Here is a 24,017-nt window from a genome sequence, read left to right on the forward strand (position 1 = left end):
TTAATATGTACATTTATAATTGTATGTAAATTACAAGCATGTATATTGTTATACTTATATGTTCTATGCAAATGCACATTCATGTTACAGTGTTGGCGTTAGGCCCAGCGTATCGTGGGAATGATTGTTTATTTCTTTGTGTGATCAGTTTTCCCACGGGAACTAATGATTTATATGTGATCATCAGTGGGTAACAGAGTGAAATAATAATTGAGTGAACTGTATCTGGCAAATTGTCGTGGGATCGTCCGTTGCTGGGGTGTGCATGCCATTATGCTATTCTGTATGCATATTTTAATTACTATGTAAAGAAACACGTACTTTTGTTGTCTATATCAATATGTACTAATTATTCATTAAGTTAGTTTAAGATTACTCTTGTCACAATGTAGTGCTCCATTGTTGAAATAATAAATATTGTAACTTTGGCAATTTATTCGCGGGGCAAGGCAATGTGTTTTTTGACTCGCATATTGTTCAGTAGCTGAGCAGAAACCAGGGAGATAACACTTGTTGAAGTTAAGTTCAGTTGTTCTGTCATAGCCATAATTATTCTTAGTATTGATTTAATGTCTGGAAGTTAGTGATATTTTTAATGTGATATATATATTGTGACCATATAATCATCTGTTTGCCTTTGAGATTTATTTAATATAAATTATATATATATGCTTAGTCTTTATTCTTCAGTCCTATGAAGATTCTATTTTATGCTCATTACCCATTAAGGGGTTATACTGGTGATTCGCTATTGAGAACAGCAGTTGTGTCGTATCCCTAGACTTATTAAAGTTTGGCTGCTGTAGGATCACGAGCCGTAACGTACGATAGGTAACACAGGTGACATTATCTGGTGGCGTCACGTTGAGGGATGATGACACGACTCTGAGGCAACCATGCACACGACTCCTCGGTGTGGTATTGTTTAGTCATCATTTAACATCCATCATATTCATGCACCGAAAGGTGTAATACACTAAGACTGTGTGTATACACTTGAGATTTTGCTTTAGGGTTGAACTGCGTTCAGGGGCACGATTCCTTGCTGGGCGGTAAATAAGCTAATTTTGGTGGACTTAAAATTACCCTCCAGAGGTTGATAGGCCTTAAACCCAACATCATATCATATATACAGTGCACGTTTTTTGACGTATATCATAGAGTACTAGATAGGGTAGCCGGTTGTTCCCGGGTCTCTCTCCCTCCATCTTCCCCTCTTCACCTTTCTACTCCAACATCTCTTCCCCCCCCCCTCTCCCAACCTCTCGCCCCTGTTTCTGGAAATTATCACTAAACACTGAAATGGCGAGAGTAAGCATCAAAACTACGAAAAACACAACCCTTCATTTTGTTTCACACTAAAGTACTTAAACAAAATCGCAGGGGGGGGGGGGGAATTTTGCTATAAATCTTTTTTCCTAAAGAATGGCACTTAAAACTACCCTAACTGATCTATGACTTGCTTAACATGAGCACTAGTACCAGAAGGACCTCCTACACATCCTACTAGAATCCACAGACTCTTGCTTTCTGATCATATTATCTCTATAAAAGTACAACATGTTGGTCGTGGGCATCTTGAACCCCGGTATCAATCTAATTGCCCCTTTTAATACTAGACGCAGTGTGTTACGCTTAATACATGAAGTATTTTATACAGGCTTTGTGTACACAATAGACAAATAACAAGGAAATTTACTCATTATTGTTAATTAACAGTTTAATGTTTATAATTACACACACACACACACACATATAACTACATCCCAACAAAACCCCGACGTGAGCTCAAACGCTCTCATCATGACGGGATAGAAGGTCACCTGTCAAGGTTTAGTGAACGTGTTATGTATATATTCAGTCAACCTTGACAATGTTTTTACCGTTATGAAGCTCGTCAGTTTCCATGTTTACCCTGGACACGTCACATACTCATGCCACCTAAATGTAAGTGTAGTTTGGTGTGGGGTTATTAACCACCTCAAGGTAATTAACGCCCCCAAAACCATCAAGTATACTTTAGTCCTAAACAGTCAAAGACGAAAGAATTTTATGTATATATATATATATATATATATATATATATATATATATATATATATATATATATATATATATATATATATATATATATATATATATATATATATATATATATATAATATATATATATATTTATTATATATATATATATATATATTTATTATTATATATATATATATAATATATATTATTATATATATATATATAATATATATATTATTATATATATATATATATAATATATATATTATTATATATATATATATATATATATATATATATATATAATATACATATTATATATATATATATATAATATACATATTATATATATATATATATAATATGTATATATATATGTATATGTATATTATATATATAATATATATGTATATATATATATATATATATATAATATGTATATATATATGTATATTATATATATAATATATATGTATATATATATGTATATTATATATATAATATACAAAATGTGTACCTCAGTGTATATATCGTGAGTGTAGGAAAAAAAAAACAGATTGAAAAAGGAGGCAAGGCAGCGAGATGGGGGTTTGGAAGGGAAATTGTGAGTTGTGTATTATAATGGAGCTATTTGCCAAGAGACTATGAAGGTTTTAACCTAAGGTGAAGGCCTAGGCGGGAAGTGGCCGGATTATTGGTGACGTCGCTGAAGGGGAAGGGGGTGTGGGGACCTGTGGGGGGTGTTCCCGGCTCATGGTAATACTGGAAATTATGCAGGAGGATTCAAAACTTGTACCGGAATTAAGATTACGATAATATGACATCGCGTATTTTAATTATGCGCATTTTAACGCGTATTATGACGAGAGTTTTAGCCTAGTATTGTTCGGCTTGTGTTTAAATAAAACTCGTGGTGTAAGAATTATTGCAATGTTTATTTTTTTATATAAAAAGAGAACATTGTTTAGTTGACACGTGACTCGTTCCATTTTATGAGTTATTTAGTTTGGAAAGTGTGCTTGACAAGTTTGTGTAGGGGATACTAGTCACTACACAAGACGGTTCCCCGGTGAATTTTATACCCACGTTTACTTCACTCAGCCTAACACAGCCTAACTTGAGATAATGTATTCTAACATGACAATATACACATTTTAACACTCTGAAAAAGAGCTTTTTCAATCCGTCTTGTGTACAATTTAACTGTAACCCCCGGACCAGGTGATTGCTTAAATAATACTTAGTTTATATAGTGTTTGTACTATTGTTAATATTAGCAGATCTTTGCTTTACTAACATTTTTGGCAGCTTGTTCCTATCCTCTACGACTGTCTAACCCTTATTTTGTCCGTAACATTTTAAACACAATTTGTCTAATTTGAATGTTAAGAGTTTTGTTCATATCTTTTGTTTTGATAGTTGCAACACCTTCATGCCCCCTTTGTTTTGATAGTTGCAACACCTTCATGCACCCTTTGTTTTGATAGTTGCAACACCTTCATGCCCCTTTGTTTTGATAGTTGCAACACCTTCATGCCCCCTTTGTTTTGATAGTTGCAACACCTTCATGCACCCTATGTTTTGATAGTTGCAACACCTTCATGCCCCCTTTGTTTTGATAGTTGCAACACCTTCATGCACCCTTTGTTGTGACAACTGCAACACACAGGCCATATATACTTTGTTTACGACCATCATCCATGTCAATCCATCCTCATAGGTTTTAGTCAAATATTTATTTCGGTAGGAACTTTCATTTTATTTTAATGGAACGCTCCACACACTCAAATGATTACGTTCAAATTTTTTTTCGAACATTGCTTCGCTCACTTCCTATGTTCGAGGGGGGAAATCAGGGAAAAGCGCCAAGCCATTGCGACTATATAACCCTTGAAAGGAGTTAGGATAAGGTTTTGGGATAGGACGAGGGGGGGGGGAGGAATGGTGCCAAACGACTTGGACGGTCAGGGATTGAACGCAGACCTGCATGAAGCGAGACTGTCGATCTACCTTCCAGCTTAAGTGGTTGGGCTTCCTATTTTCGAATCACACTTTCCTTGTATTGGAGATTCCTTTACTCTTCATTATATTTTTTAAAGATTGTAAACTTTTAGAATAACATCAGTCACTAACACTTCTAGATATAGTCACCATATTGGCCTTAATTCGTATATTAATGCTCTTCATACCTTCCAAATTCATTTCACGAGGGGATTTACTACAGAAATTGAAATAAGTTTATTGAGGTGAAATACACACAAAGGGATGAGGTAGCTAAAGCTATTCTCACCTCGTTCAGTACATCGTGTTAATACATACATATACATATCACAAACAATAAACATATTACCAAACATTCTGAGAGATAAACATCTACATTTCCTATTTACTACAGTGCCCTGTGGCTTTTCTTCTTAAAACTTGGGTACACACAGCAATGTGCTGCTACCGTAGTCTGTCTATACCGGTTTCATTACGCCGCCTAAGGCTTAAATCCCAACATAATTATGTATATTACGAAAAAAATGCATCCCTACACTCTACTCTCGCTATATACTGTTTTGTTAGCCTGCCATAATTCAGGTCAGTAGTTAACCTTCCTATACCATGTGCTTCAACTTTCCTGACCTAATTAACCTCTCTCGTGGAACAGTGACAAAGGACTTGTCAAGGTAACGATAATATTGTAAGTGTATCCACCATTAAACGCCTTTGAATACAATGGAGTAAATGTGTAAGTCATGAACGCCCTCTAGAGAATACTTCCTCGCGCGCTCCGTCGTATTTTTAAAGATTATGACTAGTGTTTATTGTGGTTAAATAGGATTATTTAACTTATTAATTACTTATTACTTTTAAATAATTTCCCCACGATGGATGTTAGCAGGTAGTCTCTCTCTTCAGCTGTTAACAGGTAATTTTTTTTTTTAGCAACCTTAGCTGTACAGAACCAATAGACGTACACAGACCACAGTAGATAGACTTACACTGACACAATACACGCACCACAGTTAACCCTCACATCATCATGCTGCTACTAGGCTACGCCGAAAAAGCACAGGAAGACTAGCAATATTTTGTGACGGCTCTTCAAGCACTTGAAATCCCCAGCTTCTATAATAGTGACTCACGTAATATAAACGGTAAATAACTAGCTGAAGTAGCAGTCGTTGTCACCCAGGGGAAGAACGTCACAGCCTTACTACACTGCACACCACCTTCATCACTGTGACATCTATACTACTACTACTATGGTCGATATTCTTCAGCCTCTGGAATAGCCTCAAAATTATAATTTCGTGGGTTACACTCACACACTCTCTCTCACTCTCTCTCACTCTCTCTCACTCTCTCTCTCACTCTCTCTCTCACTCTCTCTCACTCTCTCTCTCACTCTCTCTCTCACTCTCTCTCTCACTCTCTCTCACTCTCTCTCACTCTCTCTCACTCTCTCTCACTCTCTCTCACTCTCTCTCACTCTCTCTCACTCTCTCTCACTCTCTCTCACTCTCTCTCACTCTCTCTCACTCTCTCTCACTCTCACTCTCACTCTCACTCTCTCTCTCTCTCTCTCTCTCTCTCTCTCTCTCTCTCTCTCTCTCTCTCTCTCTCTCTCTCTCTCTCTCACACTCACACTCACACTCACACTCACACTCACACTCACACTCACACTCACACTCACACACACACACACACACACACACACACACACACACACACACACACACACACACACACACACACACACACACACACACACACACACACACACACACACGGCAACATCTTGACTACAAACATGGGTTTCCTTCAGTATACATCTTCACAAACGCATAATCTGTTAAGATGATTCTCACTCCTACCATCATCACTCTAACACAGAGTGGTCAACCTAGAACCCCGATAATCCAACCCCCTTCCCCCCCCCCCCCCCCGTGTTCTCCAGTGATGTCCAAAACCTGCACCAGTATGAAAATAGGAAATGTAGATGTTTATCTCTCAGAATGTTTGGTAATATGTTTATTGTTTGTGATGTGTTTATATGTATGTATTAACACGATGTACTGAACGGGGTGAGAATAGCTTGAGCTACCTCATCAATTTGCGTGTATTTTACCTCAATAAACTTATTTCAATTCAATTTCAGTATGAAAATTATGGTAAAGTGACGTCACCTAAGTAACAAATTTTCTAATTTTCGTTGGGATGGGTTATGATTTGGGTTAGGTTTAATGGGATGTTTATTAAACAATAATTTAAGTGTATAACTTGGTTAACAGGAGTTAACTATTTATAACTATAATTATTAAAGAATGCGATGACTTTAGAGGGATTACATACTTTTCTCAGGTTATAGAGAAATGACTTTCTCAGGCTTTCTCGGTCGTGCCTGGCCCCGAGGCCGGGCTCCACGAGTACAACAACTCTCAAAACCCGCTCCAGGTACACACCCAACTGGTATTTTACCACCTTCAGAAACCCCCGTGTCTTAAAAATCGTCTTTTGCTTATATTTTATATATATATATATATATATATATATATATATATATATATATATATATATATATATATATATATATATATATATATATATATATATATAACTAATAAAAATGGTCCTGGGGACCATTCAGGCTTGTTCGCAATATATATATATATATAATAAATAATAATTTTCGAAACTGAAAGTGGAGATGGTATGATGGAATACATTTTCAAAAGCTGTGAAGACGGCTACTGTTAAGAACAAAACAGATCTGTGATTTGAACAAAACACGGCCAGGAACTATAACTGCATACAACGTATGATCGGATAAATATAATAAAGGGCTAAAGCACCAGGATAAAGTGCCAAGCCATTACTTTATATCATTGAGAAGGGATGAGGATTTGGGATGGGACGGGGGGGGGGGGGGACCAATGCCAATTTGTATATACAGAACGTTGTCAAAGAATGTAATGTGTGCTTCGAACGAGTGATTCACTGATAAATTTAACATGTCTATTAATACAAAAGTCACCTGTAAAAGCTGGCTCCAGGACTGGAGGCAAATCCCAGTTCCCAGTTCTGACTATTCAGTATTCAGGCATCCCAGTTCTGACTATTCCATTTTTCTCTTGACTCCATTAGATAACTCGCCAAGTTTGGTAACACTGGCTTGTGTGAGGATCTGTGTACCTGAACAAACATATCGGATTATAGCATAGATTGATGCGAAGAACACTCGCTCATCCATGATCTCCCGCGTGCTCTCGTCTAGGCCAACGCAGTCATTAATGATTTAACGACAAATATCCGTTAGAGGGTTCCGTATCCACAAGGACGAGTCGGGACAACCCACCTCCCATTCCATATACTGGTACTCGCGGCATCCTTTCCCGCCCTCTCAATACGAATTATTATTAAATATTGTTTGTATGGCATCATGTGATCATTTTTTTCGCGCTGCGTTCATAATATATATTCTGCTTATAGAAAATTAAGTCGTCGATGGACGCCATAAAGGGTAATTTCTCAATAATTGTCGCTTGTATTATAATACAGACTTGCAGGCGATGAGTCACAATAACGTGGCTGAAGTATGATGACCAGACCACACACTAGAAATTGAAGAGACGACGACGTTTCGGTCCGTCCTGGACCATTCTCAAGTCGATTGTCAAGACAATCGACTTGAGAATGGTCCAGGACGGACCGAAACGTCGTCGTCTCTTCAATTTCTAGTGTGTGGTCTGGTCATCATACAGACTTGTACGTCCACAGCTCCGGACAGGGAAAAGCAATTCCAGCACTGTAGATGGATGTACACTGTGGTTTCTGAAGGTGGTACTAGATTAATTGATTGATGAAGATTAAGCCACCCAAAAGGTGGCACGGGCATGAATAGCCCGTAAGTGGTGGCCCTTTTGAACCATTGCCAGTATCAAGAGCTGATTCTGGAGATCTGTGGAAGTGCGAATGCACCCTACGTGACGGGAGATGTCTCCCTTGTGTGCTCTGTGTCTTGTGGTACTAGCACAGGGAGTCAGTTATATAGTAGCAGACCCAACGGGAAACATGTGACCCGGAACAGTTTACACTTTTGTACGTTGTTGGTTTACTGTAGCAAAGTCATCGCCTTCTCACGTCGCAGGGAACTACTACTCCACAGTTTTCACCGGATGTTGGGTGCCGGGGTGGGAGGGGGGGGGGGATAGCAGCGGACGGCAACCGGTAGCTGTGAAGGATCAGTTGTGTTTATGGTAAAGGAGTCAAAATCCCAAGTGCACACTTGACTTAGTAAAGCCGTGTCACGCTTGCTTTATAAGCAATTGGTTCTCCTAAATGGTACATTGCATGTTGACACGATTCTGCCCCCCCCCCCTCCCCTTCCCAGGCCAAAAACTGATGTATTTACAAATGATTGCGGTCCGCGAAATTGACGTGATGTTCAGTTTTCTGTGGGTTCTCGGTTAGGTTCGGGCAATTTAGTACAACAGTTTAGTGACGTTTGGAACGGTCGGGAGAACGGGCCGTTATAAGAACGTGAAAAGAACTGCACAAGGCCCGAATTGACCTGAGAAGCGTACACCATGATGGGTCATTGTGTAAGTTCTGGCAGTCAATCCTCCTGTTTTGATAGTGCTTATAGTGACTATGAGGACAACAGTACGTATACCTACGTTCAACGAAATTAGAAAGGAGAAATCGGACATATTGAATTTGGACAGACCAGAAAATATTGTATGTTTGTTGCAAAGACAAACGGACCTAACCTTCCTAGGCCTAATATACGCTGAGGCCTAATATAGTACATGTGTGTTATACTAGACCTGGGAATATTTAAATTTGTTTACTTTAATTTTTTTCGAACTATAAAGTGAGTAGTACAAAATTCTATTTATTCCTTAATACGTCAATATCTGTACTATGGTGCACCTGGTTACAAAAACTACTATGTAAACAGGAGGCCGGGTTGGTTATAGACAATTATATTATTTATATAGCGTTATATAGACGCCTCACAGCCACACAGTGCCCTGTGCTGCAGTACACTGTACTACTGTCTGTACTACACTGTCACTGCAGTACACTAGTGTCCTCGGCTCACCTTCCGCTAACCCGGGTTTATTCCTAGAGCCGGGCAGAAACAGTTGGGCAAGTTTCCTTTAGCCTGATGTTCCTCTTCAACTAGCAGTAAAATAGATATGCAGGAGACAAGTGTTGAATGTATCCTGGTGAAGGTTGGTAGTCGGTCAAGGGTGATGGGGATAAGCCTAAGTACAAGTGTCCTGTCTTCGACAACGAGAACTAATGAACGCCGGGTGGCTGCCTGTACTGTAAATGTAAAGATCAACTATGCAAAACACTAAACGGCTCTCCAAGGAACGACTAAACATGGACTTTGTTTCTTCATAATATGTATAACCAGAGTACCGCTCCTCAAGGTAAACCACTCCCCCCCCCCCTGGGGGAGTAGACCAGCACCAGACGTCGTGCACCTCTGACCACAACACTGACGTTCCTACACCTTTATTGGTAAACTTTACTATGAGTGGCAGTTATTGCGCAAGGCGCCAAGCTCCAACAGCCAGCCTAATAGCTAGAGTTAGAGGGGAAGAAGAATGGGTCTTTGTTGGACGACACAGTAAGGAGTGTGAAGGTGTGATGTAACGTGCTCAAGGAAGCCAGAGTGCCTGTGGTGCTAGGCACTCTTCACCTCGCTGGGGACGCTAGCACATCCCTGCCCACCTCTGTGTACACACTCCCGCACCACCCCCCACCTCTTCTCCCGACCATCACAAACCTCTAAATGTTCTTCCCAGTATTATAATAGCGTATAAATAATTCAAGTTTGCCGGAAAGGTTCGTGTAACGGGGGTGGCGAACAGCCTATAAGAGGCACTGAAGGCCGCAGGATTCACGCTTTCCGGGTGGGTGGGTTGGGTGGGTGGGTGGACGGACGGACGGGCGGGCGGGTGGTGGGTGTTTGAGCGCACGCACCGCGCCACACTACTGACGTCACCACAACCTCCTGCAATACTGATAATCTCGTTCTGGTCCGATCAACGCCATAACACTTAACATGGTGATCTCCGTTATTTTTGGTCTGTCAAGATACGAAGTCTTCAACGCCGGCCACACCATGACACGTGATGTCATGACTATTTTGTATCCTGTAGTACATCAATGTTCTTGCTACTGGCGGTCTCTCGCACAAAATGAGTGAAAACACCGATTTGGGGAAAATTTAATCATGGAGAGCAAAGTTAGCTGAAGTTATGGATAGGAACTTCCTAGCAGAGGTTAAATGTGAAAAATGCCATTCCACATGTGCAAAATACAAACTACCAATTACTGTAAAAGAGAGATCGATCGATCCCGGAAAAGCAAACGAAGTAAATCCACACGGTAATAAAACTTGGATAGGTCTAGGTTACCTTGAGGTTACCTTGAGGTGCTTCCGGGGCTTAGCGTCCCCGCGGCCCGGTCGTCGACCAGACCTCCTGGTTGCTGGACTGGTCAACCAGGCTGTTGGACGCGGCTACTCGCAGCCTGACGTACGAGTCACAGCCTGGTTGATCAGGTATCCTTTGGAGGTGTTTGTCGAGTTCTCTTGAACACTGTGGGGGGTCGGCCAGTTATGCCCTTTGTGTGTATAGGAAGCGTGTTGAACAGCCTCGGGCCTCTGATGTTGATTGTTCTCTCAAGGAGTACCTGTTGCACCTCTGCTTTTCAACGGGGATATTCTGCACATCCTGCCATGTCTTCTGGTTTCATGTGATGTTATTTCTGTGTGCAAGTTTGGGACCAGTCCCTTTACTGTATTAGGTAGGAATATATTTTCATAATAGGCCTATATACGAGGAACACACTAGTATCAATATTTTCACAACAAAGGAACTGCCTGACCTGAGAACAGGGAATCAGAGGCACTGGGAAACCATTCAGGACTCTGCACCACAGGTCGGGTAAATTCTGGAATGTCGTTGCAGCCTGCCATCTTCTACAAACTGAAGAATGCCCAGAGTTGTAAACAAATTTGAATACATTAACTTAATAGTAAGTGAAGGGGTAGACTGTGTACAAATTCGAATGTTGGAGTAGATATGACGGAAGCTACAAGATAGGAGAGGCGGGACACGGAGGTGAGGCTTTGTGCCCCGCTGTACACACGTTTAGACGAGTACACAAAGGCAATCTTCCAAGGACCACACAGCCCAGCTCCTGTGCCAGGTAAGTCCACAACAGGCTCACCATGGCCCGTACTACTTGGAACTTGTTCCGAGTACCTGAATCTATAACGACAACAACAACGGTAATCTTCATAATACGTAAAAGACCTAGAGGGATGGCAAATTTTTTTTAGTAAAAGCGGAATGGCAGTAATAGCTTCGCTAAATAAATTTTATGGTTCAGTTCTTAAGCATATTATGGGCCTCTAACCTTTTTTCCACTACTGCCCAAAGGATAGGCATAGTGTGCATAATACACGAACTAAACTAACCTGTAAGCACATTCATATAACTACAAACAGCAACTCGAACGCACATTACAGAATATAAGTTAATAGGCCACAACTTTAGGTGCAAATACGCAAATAAAACCGATTGGTAATAAAGATGCAGAGGCTAAGAACGAGACTTGTTCCAGAGCTGAGGGGATTGAGCTATGAGGAAAGACTTGAGAGCAGTGAACCTTACCACGCTGGAGAAGAGAAATGGGGGGGAGGACATAACATGAAAGATTCTAAGAGGAAACTGACAAAGTAGACAAATCCTAGTTATTCAAAGCTAGGAACAGCAGAACGAGGAGTCGTAGATGGACTCAGTCAAGACACACCAGGTACAACTTTCAGCGTTAGAACTGTCAATAAATGGTACATGTTAGACTCGGAAATCATTGAAGCTAATTAGTATCAATTCAGAATTTTAAAATGTAAAGATCATTGCGTGAGAAATGAGTCATTGCATTAATCTAAGAACATTCAGAAGGCGGGGCTAGGAGCTGGACCCCTGGAAGCACATCTAGGTGAGTACAGGTGTGCGGGGGAGGCCAGGTGGGAAAGAGAAGTGTGTTAGGCAAGCTGGGGAGACTATGGAGTAACACCCATACCATTGTCTGCCTCACTGCCTCGCTCCTCTCCTGCCTTGACCACGGCCTCTCCTCCCTTGTGGCGGGGAGGAAATAGTGACACATGCCAAATATGGCGACCAGTGTTTACTTGGAGCCCGTTAGGGGGGGATGGTGTGGGGAGTTGGGGGGGAGGGTGGTGAGGGGAAGGGGGTGTTGGGTGGTGTGGCAAGGGGTTGGGTAAGGGAAAAAAGGATTTAAGGGAAGAGTGGGTGCAGGAGGAAAGGGAAGGGTGTAAGGGGGGGGGTTAGATTAACCTGTGGTGGGTTATGACATCTCTGGTGATGGAAGCACTTGTTTCCCAGTGTTCCACTGACGTTAACACCCACTTGTTACGTCCCCTCCACCCCATCCCCTCCACTAACCGTACCTGGAACTGCCGTATGCACCTTGGTGTCGTCTCCACATTTGAATACCAGCCAAGTTTACTCACCAGTCTTGTGTATGATAATCCAGTCACGGTGGCTTCCAGCATAGAGGTTCACTTCACTCTGACCCGCTGTGAATGGTTGTGTGTAGAGCCGCGGTGGCAAGACGGCCGCGGTAGGAAGGGTTCGCGTCCCGTAAGGTGCACGGCTGTGCGATTGAAAGTGAGAGCGAGGCGCGAGCACGTGGGCCACCACCACGTGTTCCACTGTTGACACCAGCAGCTACACTGACCATTGTTGCTCCGCAGCCACGCCGCCCTCCAGGTGAGCGTCGGAGGAAGTGGGCGGGGGGCGTGGGGGAGGACAGGGGGAAGGGGCTCCTGCTTCGAGAGGAGTGAAGGAGGGGGAATAAAGGGCACTTAATGTAACCTATCCCCTTTATACAACCCGTCCTCCTAATACAGCGTCGCATTTTGACGCATACTTCACCAAAGGCCAAAAATTGTCGTGCTGGAAAATGGACGCGGCTCGCGAACTTGACATAATATTACGTTTTCTGTTCGTGTTGATGTGACGACTTGTATTAAATTTTGTAACTAGCTCATCAAGATTGTAACTTGCTTAGCTAAATGAATTGTGGGGTTCAGTCCCTGAGCCCATTATGTGCCTCTGTAACCCTTTCCACTACCGCCCACACGATGGGGTATGGGGTGCATAATAAATGAACTAAACTAAACTGTTCGTGGGTCCTCTGGTAGGTTAGCATAGGGCACTGAGCATAGGGTAAGACACTTTCTTGACGTTGGGAACGCTCGCGAGAACGGGCCGATTAATACACTGATTGATGAAGATTAAGCCAGCCAAAAGGTGGCACGGGCATGAATAGCCCGTAAGTGGTGGCCCTTTGGAGCCATTGCCATTAGCTGATACTAGAGATCTGTGGAGGTGCGACTGCACCCTACGATGAGGTCGTGACCTCTGGGGCCCCGATTAATAAGCATCAGGGTAACACTATACATGCACCAATAGCCTCACTCCTCCCCCTCACCCACCGTAGTCCAGGATAGGCAACCATATAGCCTGAAATCCTTGTGAAAATCTTAGGCTTTCACCACACAACTCTTACAAAGAGAACAAGTTTAGCTTCTAAACAAACACAGACGCACGTGCGCGCCGCCCGCCCGCCACCTATATATATAGCTATAATATATATAATAATTTGTATTCAAAATAATGTGTATAGAGAACATAAGTAATGTACAATTGTAGAGACAGGAGTTAACATACTAATATAGTCACTAATACGCAAAGTTTCGGGACAAACTTACAACAATTAACTACAGGTATTTCCCAATTGTTGCAACTGTTGTATATATGAATAAAAAAATTCCTTCACTTCCACACCTTTCCCATAGACCTTCATGCCCCTCTGAAGCACCATGTGTATAAGACACGGTGTGGAGACTGCACCTCACGGAAATCGTAACGTAACTGCTGCTAAGGGGAAAAATGGTGGCCGCAAAAAGAAATGTGGGGGGGGGGGGAATCGCCGAGGGGACATGTTTGAACGTGTAATTACCTAAGTGTAGTTACAGGATGAGAGCTACGCTCGTGGTGTCCCGTCTTCCCAGCACTCTTTGTCATATAACGCGTGTAATTACCTAAGTGTAGTTACAGGATGAGAGCTACGCTCGTGGTGTCCCGTCTTCCCAGCACTCTTTGTCATATAACGCGTGTAATTACCTAAGTGTAGTTACAGGATGAGAGCTACGCTCGTGGTGTCCCGTCTTCCCAGCACTCTTTGTCATATAACGCTTTGAAACTACTGACGGTCTTGGCCTCCACCACCTTCTCACCTAACTTGTTCCAACCGTCTACCACTCTGTTTGCGAAAGTGAATTTTCTTATATTTCTTCGGCATCTGTGTTTAGCTAGTTTGTGTGTGGGGGAAGGCAGAAGATAACTTGGGGTACAGGCTGGATATCCTGATCCAATGTACCTCAGATGAGTCGACTAATGTAGTAGTTTGAGAGGGGGGAGGGGAGGGGGGGTTGAATGGTAGTTATGAGGCAGTTTGAGGAGGGTTGGGCGGTAGTTGGGGAGGAGACGGTGGTGGACCATCAAGATTAACTCTTAATTTTTAAGGGGCCACTATTTCTCTAGTGGCCTTGACGGGGTCAGGAAGCCGCCGGCTTGACGAAGGATCCCCATTGTTCTAAGAGTTTTTTAAGAGCTGGATGTTAAACTGAAGTAATGTCTCGGCATTTAGGGCTTGGGCGGGTAGGCGTCTCCATGGGTTTATTATCCCGGGGTGTGGCTGACAGGTGTTCCCGGGGGGGGGGGGGGGGGGGGGGGGCAGGGTACGAGGTGCTGGATTTGAACAGTGTGTGGGCACGTTGGGGCATTGGGGGTGGGGGGGGGGGTCATATTGAGTCACCCTGCTTCTTCCGCCCCCCCCCCCCACATAACCCCCTGTCATCCCCAACCTCTCAAGTTCCTCTTTTCCTCCTCCCCCTCATTTGTTTTAGTCAGCTACTTGGAACAAAATTTCCATGTAGCACGAGCTACACGGGCCGTAATAGTTGCCTCAACTCAAAAGTTCTTATTTACTGCTAGGTGAACAAGGGGCATGAGGTGAAAGGAAAAGTGTGCCCAACTATTTGTTCCGGCCTGGGACCGAACCCGGGATTCTCAGTTGTTTGTCGAGAACGAACACCACGGCACTACAAAAGAACACCTTTATAGTTTTAGTTAGTTTAGTTCATTTATTATGCACCCCATATCCATCTTGTGGGTGGTAGTGGAAAGGGTTACAGAGGCACATAATGGGCTCAGGGACTGAACCCCACAATTCATTTAGCTAAGCAAGTTACAATCTTGATGAGCTAGTTACAAAATTCAATACAAGTCGTCACATCAACATCGGCTTGAATCTTTAATCATGAATTCTGGCGCGCTTTCTAGGTGACCCCAGACGTGCGCCTGAACTGGCGCACTATGACAGGCTATACATTATTTAACCTGGTATCCGCCTGATTGCTCACTTAACACCAGTATCCGTATGTGGTAATGAGTAACGAGGCAACTAGCGTCATTACTCTCACTGACTGGGAGTAACCGGGGAAGCTTTCCTGGCTCGTCCTCGTGGGAGTACACCAACCTCGTCCAAAAAACGATAGTACTGTGGGTGCAAGTACGAAATTTGGACTTTTGCGTCCAAAAGTCTTAAATTTTGTACTATTCATTTTGAGAGGGTCTGAGAAGGTAACCAAACCTAACTAGGTACTATAGGTCTAGTTTGGTAAATATGCTGAATTAGTCCTAAAATGTGTAAAGTCTAGGGTTGATTAGGCCATGGTCAAGTTAGGTTTATGGTTACTGTTTCACTGCTATTGTCTTTTAGAATTTGTTTTGGTACAAAACGTGAACTTTTATTTAAGTCCACACTTCTTTGTACACATCATCCATACGATCTTAGCATTTTAGGTGATGAGTTGGGTAGGACTAGAAATGAACAAATCCACAAGGGCCGTGACGAGGATTCGAACCTGTGTCAGAGAGCATCCCAGACGCTGCCTTAATCGACTGAGCTACGACATGGTCAAAAGGATTGAAACCGAAGTTCTACTGAACTTGCTGGATCCTGCAGCCTCTCAGAGGTACAAACCAGGGTTTTACACAACTCCCCCCCCCCCCCATGAAGGGGGGGAGTTTACACGATGTTAGGACTAGAAATGTTGCATGAAACACTTCCAAACTCCGTATAATACAATTCTCATTTGCGTATTTAATAGAATGTTTGATCTATTTGCAGAAACTAATCGCGCAAGTCTTTTTATAACGAGTAATTTTAATGTATGTGTGCATGCGTGAGATGGAGGAATTGTGGTTGTTGATTAATTTGAATTTCTTAGAAGGTAATGGTGCAATGACAGACAGCGTGGGAGTGGGAGAGGCAGGGTTGACATCCTCAACCTTGGCAGAGGTAGGGTTACCACCCCCCCCCCCCCATCCCCCCACCGTGGGAGAGGGGAGATAGGCAGGGATTCCCTTCCCCCACCGGTGGAAGAGGCACTGCGACCAAGGCCACATGCTATAACTAGCGTGGTTAAGGTACCATACACAACCCCGCTCTTGGGCCAGGCAAGTCCACTACGGGCTCACCATAGCCTGTGCTACTTGGAAGTTTTGTTCAGAGTAGCTGAATCTAAAACACAACGTACCATACAGCGGGTTATCTCTGGTGTTTAGAATGATAGTGTTTACCAGTTACCATGACCGTCGCGTTGCCAAGCCGTGTATTGATTATCCTGGTAATCACTTGACCCGCGTGGGGCTTCTTTGAGATTTTCTCAAGTCGCTGTTTATCGCCGGGAAGGTTCTTGTGTTGTCCCGAGGCTTGCGTAGTCCAGACAGTGGTGGCGGAAGCTTCGGTACCCACCAGTGATTACAGAACAGTGACTTCGAGGGCACGAAGTCTAGCTCTTTATGTCCCACCTGTCTTCTTGCATCTGGTTAGGGGAAGAGGTTTACTGACGTTCGTGTTCTCTGTCGTATCTGACCTTGAAGTTGTGGATGGAGGCGACTTAAAAGATTTAACTGCAACTATGCAACAACTACGCTGCAACTATGTACTGTTCCTAAATAAATTATTATTATTATTATTTATTTTAAGTGACTTTCACTGGCTGATCTCCCACACATAATACATATATTTCCTTATATCTCTGACTCATTTGCGTTTTCAGCTTCCACAGTTGATAATTTCTTTTCACCTAAATTTAAATCTTGTCCGCATTAAATGTTGCATGTAGTGATCATGGGGCCTTCCAATCCTTATCTCAAGGGGGTTGAGAAGTTCTCTTAACAGGGTTACACTACAAGGAGAAGTTAAGTGTCTTGTTGCAAACCTCTGCACATTTTAAAGATTAGTTTTGTTTCGCGAGGTGTGGCTAATATACTGGCGCTGTGTTTTAATATTGGCCACGTATGGTCTTTATAGATTGCCTTGAAATAATCCTTATTTAGTTTTAAATGCCTTTTTTAAATATTTGTCGGCTTCCCATATGTTGGTAATGCTATCCTGTTTAAATGTGCCTCTGGCGTTAGCACTGGAATTATATCCTTTAATTCTTTTAGATTCCAATAATTACCTCAAAGTTTACCTTTATTGGTGGTAGTGGTGACCCGGAAGGCTATCTGTCGGCGGCGGTATGGCTCTGTACAACAGTGGGAATATGTAAACTTGTACTAATATGCGGAAAATCCACAAAGAAATCGGAAAGGAAGATGAACGGTTCGGCCGCTTTACAGCCGTTGTCAACACTGACCAGGAGAAACCATGGAAAGAACTTCACTAGGAGGAACTTATACTAGTATAAATAGAACTTTACTGCAATTGCGATCGAGTACATCGATAATGTGAACATTTACGTGTAAATGTGTAAAAATATGTACATATAGACTAATAGATAAAAGTGGACACACTTAACACTACATATTGTGTCGCCTAGCGTTATGTATGATAATTTGTTATATAGAAGGCACAGTCGCACTTGAGCTGGAGTAAATCACAGGCTAAAAGTCAAAGGGGAGTTAATCAGAATACAAGATAATCAAATGTATAGGCTATATAAGCCATATATATGGATTGTACCGTGTAAATATTAATGGAAAAATCGGTGGCTATGAAATGTTTGACGCTCGACATTCCTGCATGGGTCAGTGTTGCAATATGATGGCTTGCAAATGTGAGTAATAATAGTCTGGTTGATAGATGTCGGGAAATCATGCTTCTCTGAGTGCCAAGCTTTAAAGGCAGGACGGCCAAACGATAACCTCCCCTGGAGGGAGTGGGAACCCCTCCACCACCCATACAATTTTGTCCGACCCTCTCCATTACCCCCCCCCCCTCTCTCTCTCTTTGCCATTGGTGTGATGTTTCAATAAACATTTTCCCAGGTATCTTTATGTACTTATTACACATCTTGAAAAATGACGTACTCGTATAGAGAAGTCTGAAAATACTATCACTCTCGCTGCTGGGGTTGAGGTAAGGTTTGTATTTGCTATGCATATTAATGTGTGAACCTTGATGTGTTGCAGCTGTTTGACCGGCAGAGCTGCACGTACACCTACCTGCTGGCTGACCCAGTCACTAGTGATGCGGTCCTTATTGACCCTGTCATCCAACTGGCAGAACGGGATGCGAACCTCGTCAAAGATTTAGGATTAAACCTAAAATACGTCAGTGAGTTGACTTCTCAATTTTATCTTGAGTTTTGACTTGTAGTACTTACTGCACTGTTATTTTATTTTGATAGTATACATACATAGACTAAAATCTAACACTGCTTCATAAGATTATCATGTAGTTATTGTTAAATTCTCATGCAAGCACACCAACCAGTTGGGCTGGACGGTCTCGCTTCATGCAGGTCGGCGTTCAATCCGCGAACGTCAACAAAGTGGTTGGGCACCATTCCTTTCCCCCGTCCCATCCCAAATCCTTATCCTTTCCCAGTGCTACATAGTCGTAATGGCTTGGCACTTTGCCCTGATAGTTCGTTCCTTCCTACATGCAAGCACACTTGTTGCAGCCTATGCTTTAGATAAATTCTGTAGATAAATTTGAATACCTGATCATGCTACGGAAACTGTTTATAATAAGTATTGGTAAGGAACATACCTTTATTACCAAGGAATAACAATATAGTTTTATAGGCGTACATTAATATCAAATACATTTACTATATAAGGCTACATATTATTGGTAAGAACAAGTAAAGCAGAAAGGTTTGAGGAAGGCAAATTCTGATAGTCACAGTTATCAATGAAAGGGGTAAGTAAATTATAGGTTTCTGATGTTTTCTCAGATTTAAAGTCACTCATCCTTGTTTCTCTTTTACAGTTAGTAAAGTTTTACACAATTCGCCAATAACCATATCATATCCGTCGTGTAGGTATAGCCATGTCAGTACAGTACGTTATCTTAATTTGTAACTCTATAATAAAAAAAAGTGGTTCTGCATAAGCAGAAATTAAAACCCCAGCAACTTGACCTAACCTATTGAGGTCGATGAAAACACCAATGTTATGGTGCTTTCATATTTACTATATTGCATTTTTGACAGATTGGTCAATGTTGTAATGAGGTTTTTGTTGACAATAACCTGCCAATGTTGGCAGGTTATTGTAAGCAGAGTTCAGTTATTGTGTCGGACGATATACAAAGCTGAAGCTTTACAATACATAGGACTGTAATTAGTTAATAACGTTTTCTTGTACAAATGTAGCAATTGTATTTAATGTCCGGGATATTTTGTTGGGCCTAACAAATATTTGAGACTATTTTATTGTATTTGTCATTCTTAATCTGGGAATATATTGCCAGTGAACACCCACGTCCATGCTGACCACATCACAGGCACCGGCCTACTGAAGAAACTTGTTCCTGGATGCCAGTCCCTTATATCAAAGGTGAGAAATTTGTAGGTAATTATATAATATATATATATATATATATAATATATATATTATATATATATATTATATATATATATATATATATATATTATATATATATATATATAGATATATATTAATGTCGTACCTAGTAGCCAGAACGCACTTCTCGGCCTACTATGCAAGACCCGATTTGCCTAATAAGCCAAGTTTTCCTGAATTATTATTATTTTCTCAATTTTTTTTATGAGATGATAAAGCTACCCATTTCATTATGTATGAGGTCAATATTTTTTTATTGGAGTTAAAATTAACGTAGATATATGACCAAACCTAACCAACCCTACCTAACCTATCTTTTTAGGTTAGGTTAGGTAGCCGAAAAAGTTAGGTTAGGTTTGGTTAGGTAGGTTAGGTAGTTGAAAAACAATAAATTCATGAAAACTTGGCTTATTAGGCAAATCGGGCCTTGCATAGTAGGCAGAGAAGTGCGTTCTGGCTATTAGGTACGATATATATATATATATATATATATATATATATATATATATATATATATATATATATATATATATAAAAAATATATTAAAGTTCTTACATTCTTGTACAACCACTAGCATGCACAAGTTTCGGGCAAACTCTGTGGAAATACCAGAAATTGGCTTCGTTGTTGACTTGATCAGGGTTCCCTGGTTCGATTCTTGGGCGGGACAGAAATGGTTGCCCATGTTTCCTTTCATCTATTAGTAAAATGTTACTTGGAAGTTAGTCATTTGTTGTGTGGGAAGGGAGGGGTGCATCATGTGGAGGGTCAGTGTCAGAGTTTACTTTAAGGTTGGACCAGAACTGTGTGCAGCTAGACCAGGACTGGTGTGCAAGCCGCTCAGTCATTATCAACGTAAAATGCCTAGAGCAACGGCACAAGATCCTGAGGATCTTGCCAGATATAGGTCGTGTCTGATTCCTACCTGACAAGCAAAACGCAGATCGGTTCATAGAATTTGTAAGATTCGGTGCTAGATCGTAGGAGGTGACATTTTATGGGACAGAGGAAGCAACACTTTGTTTAATGAGGAAGAAGGATTTCCCGAAGCACTATGTGCTTAACATATATTTATTAGACATAAAACGAAAATATATTTACACATGCAAATGGGATAATTGTCTTACGAAGGGTCATGGGCAAAGCTTTTTTCAAGGTACCACATGAGACTGGCAAAGAAATTACAAGCACGCTGAATAAATTGGAGAATACTGGAATGGATAAAAAAAAAGCGGTTAAAACGTAGAAAACAAAGTTGTGTTAAATGGGAATGAATCTGACTGGGGAAATGTGCTAAGTGGGGTGCCACAGGGATCCACTTTGGGGCCAACCCTTTTTGTCATGTACATCAATGACATAGATGAGAATATTGCAAACCACATCATTAAATTTGCAGATCACACTTTACCATAGATCTTAGTGTCAAGTGAAAGTGATGTCGAGACCTTACAGTGATCTACATTAACTCCACAAAGTTCAATGGTCAGATGACTGGCAAAATGCTTTTTAATGTCAATAAATATGACCTTACATGTGAGGCATAACAATCCACGTAACCAGTACCAAATTGACAGCACTACCTTACAACAAGTGAAGAAAAGGGCCTTGGAATCAGAATGTATCATTTACGAAAAGTTGCACAAGTGGGAACTATCGGGGGAAAGCGTCAAGCTATTAAACTATATAACAAGTGAGCGCGGCAGTATAAAAAAAAAATACAAACCCTGGGAATAATAAAGTACTGTACCTTTACCTTCACCTTCAAGAAAAAAGAAAGTAGTTGTTCAATTGTAAAAGTACTGCGTGTCCCCACCTGGATTATTGCATTCAGGCATGGAGACCTCATCTTCAGAAAGAAATGGCTGCTCTGGGAAGGTGCAACACCGGGCAACAAAAATCACACCAGAGCTTAGTCATCTCGTATCAGGAACAGTTGAGAGCCACTGGGCTAACAATACTGCAAACCAGGCATGACAGGACGGATCTCGTAACCTTCAAAATACTGAACAGTTTGGACAATGTCTATCCAGACAGTTTCTTCAAAAGGTCGGATGTAATACGAAAAAGGAGCAATGGGTCAAAGCTCTATAAAGCAACAAATGTAGGAGAGAAAACAAGAGATGCTTTTTTCACCCATAGGGTTGTAAACCCGTGGAACCGCCTTTCCGTCGAAGCCGTAAAGATAATCATATCAAATGGGGGGGGGGGGGGCCTTTTGACAAGCCCTCGGCTTCCTGTCCTCGTCAATGCCATAACTATTAGTGCCCCTCAAGTAAATTCAGGTAATGGTAAAATCTGTACACAGTACTGTCTTGTTGACAGTACTCGGGTGACATGACGCAACCTAACCTTAATTAACACTGTAATAATGACCACCTCGGCAAAACTGGCAGAGTTCAAATTTGGATTGTTTGGTCGAACTTGGTTTGGTCAGTTTGATCAAAACCAAAAAATTTGGATTAAGGACTGGCCCAAAATGCTGTGTACTCACCTAGTTGTGCTTGGGGGTTGAGCGCTTTGGCTCTTTGGTCCCGCATCAACTGGCAACTGTAACTTTACAGCCAGTCACATAACTGTGTGCGCTAGAGGCTGTAAAAGAATGAAAGAACTCTTGTCTATACCTGTGTAAATAAAATGGATTGCACATACACCAATCGCCCCACCCCCCAACTTGTCAACTTTTTTTTTTTTTTTTTTTTTTTTTTTTTTTTTTTTTTTTACCAAACTGATGTCAACCATGCAAGTTCTAAATCTGACCCTGATAGCATTCTTACACTGAACACTATCGATGCTATTCATTGTGAGGTATATACCTATAAAGTGCCGATTCGTGACTAAGCTGGGTAATAATTAAAATACTGTACAATGTAATAATTTTTTTTTTTTTTTTTTAGTAATCGCTTTTAATGTTATACTACTCTCGAAGAACAATTATTTACTTTTTAAATTTTACAGGATTCGGGTGGAATGGCAGATGTTAAGGTTGAACCTGGGGAAACTGTTACATTTGGTGAGCAAGAATTAGAGGTTCGAAAAACACCAGGCCACACAAATGGTAAGGAAATAGGTATTTTTTTTTACAAGCTAATTTCTTAGTTAATTTTCAGTTCTTCATACAAATATAAGAAACAAGAATGTATGGTGCATAAAACAAACTTTTTATTTTATTTGCTAGGGTGTGTAACGTATGTGAACCACGCTCAAAAACTTGCTTTCACCGGTGATGCCTTGCTGATACGTGGCTGTGGAAGAACTGATTTCCAAGAAGGGTCTTCAGAGACACTGTATGATTCGGTACACTCCCAGATTTTCAGCCTTCCTGATGATTACTTGCTCTATCCTGCCCATGATTATAATGGTAATTATATATACGTTTGAATGCCCTCTTTGGCACTCATAATCATAAAGGAGTACCCTGGGAAACTACCAATTAAATCAGTAATTTAATTTTATTTTAATGTTTACTTTTACAGCAAGAATCACGTTGTGATTCAGTTGTTGCCAGCAGCAGTAGTAGTTTGAACTTAAACTTCTAACTCAATTGGAGTTGAACTTGTTAAAAAAAATTTAAAGCACTAACAATTTTTTTTTTTTTTTTTTTTTTTGTAAGTGTTGGGCATGTTACCACTTGACCCTCATTGGAAAACATAAGTAATTTTTTAGGGTAATTTATTTAAAAAAAATTGCAGAACTATATGTAAAAGTATGGAAAATAATCTAGAGATGTACTGTATATCTTTCTACCTTTCTGTCAGCTTGATGTTCAGACTATTAATTGGCGTCTTAAAATATTTTTAACAATCGGGCTTGAGTGTACAGGTTATACGAATAGCACACTTGAGCTCCTGCTTGATTGCTGTTCAAAGCAAGATGGTTTTCAATAGGGGCTTGTTTCTTGAAGTTGGGCAGGGCAACACTTGAAATGCATACTGGTACCATAAACAAACTTTTGCAGCATTTCCCATGGTCATACTGGTGTTAGAGAGCATTGGAAGAAAATA

The 24,017-nt window shown here is 41.2% G+C and overlaps 1 protein-coding gene across 1 annotated transcript in view; it reads left to right on the forward strand.

The window, feature by feature from the left end:
- Positions 1-24,017, forward strand: part of LOC123773948 (persulfide dioxygenase ETHE1, mitochondrial) — a 45,679-nt gene that overhangs the window by 15,554 nt on the left and 6,108 nt on the right. The window contains exons 2-5 of the mRNA XM_045767939.2: positions 18,615-18,759; positions 19,903-19,988; positions 22,972-23,071; positions 23,192-23,374. Coding sequence (XP_045623895.1) covers positions 18,615-18,759; positions 19,903-19,988; positions 22,972-23,071; positions 23,192-23,374 — 514 coding nt within the window. The remainder of the gene's footprint in view (positions 1-18,614; positions 18,760-19,902; positions 19,989-22,971; positions 23,072-23,191; positions 23,375-24,017) is intronic.

The sequence above is a fragment of the Procambarus clarkii genome, chromosome 91 (genome assembly GCF_040958095.1).
Source record: "Procambarus clarkii isolate CNS0578487 chromosome 91, FALCON_Pclarkii_2.0, whole genome shotgun sequence".
In the NCBI taxonomy this organism is placed as follows: domain Eukaryota; kingdom Metazoa; phylum Arthropoda; class Malacostraca; order Decapoda; family Cambaridae; genus Procambarus; species Procambarus clarkii.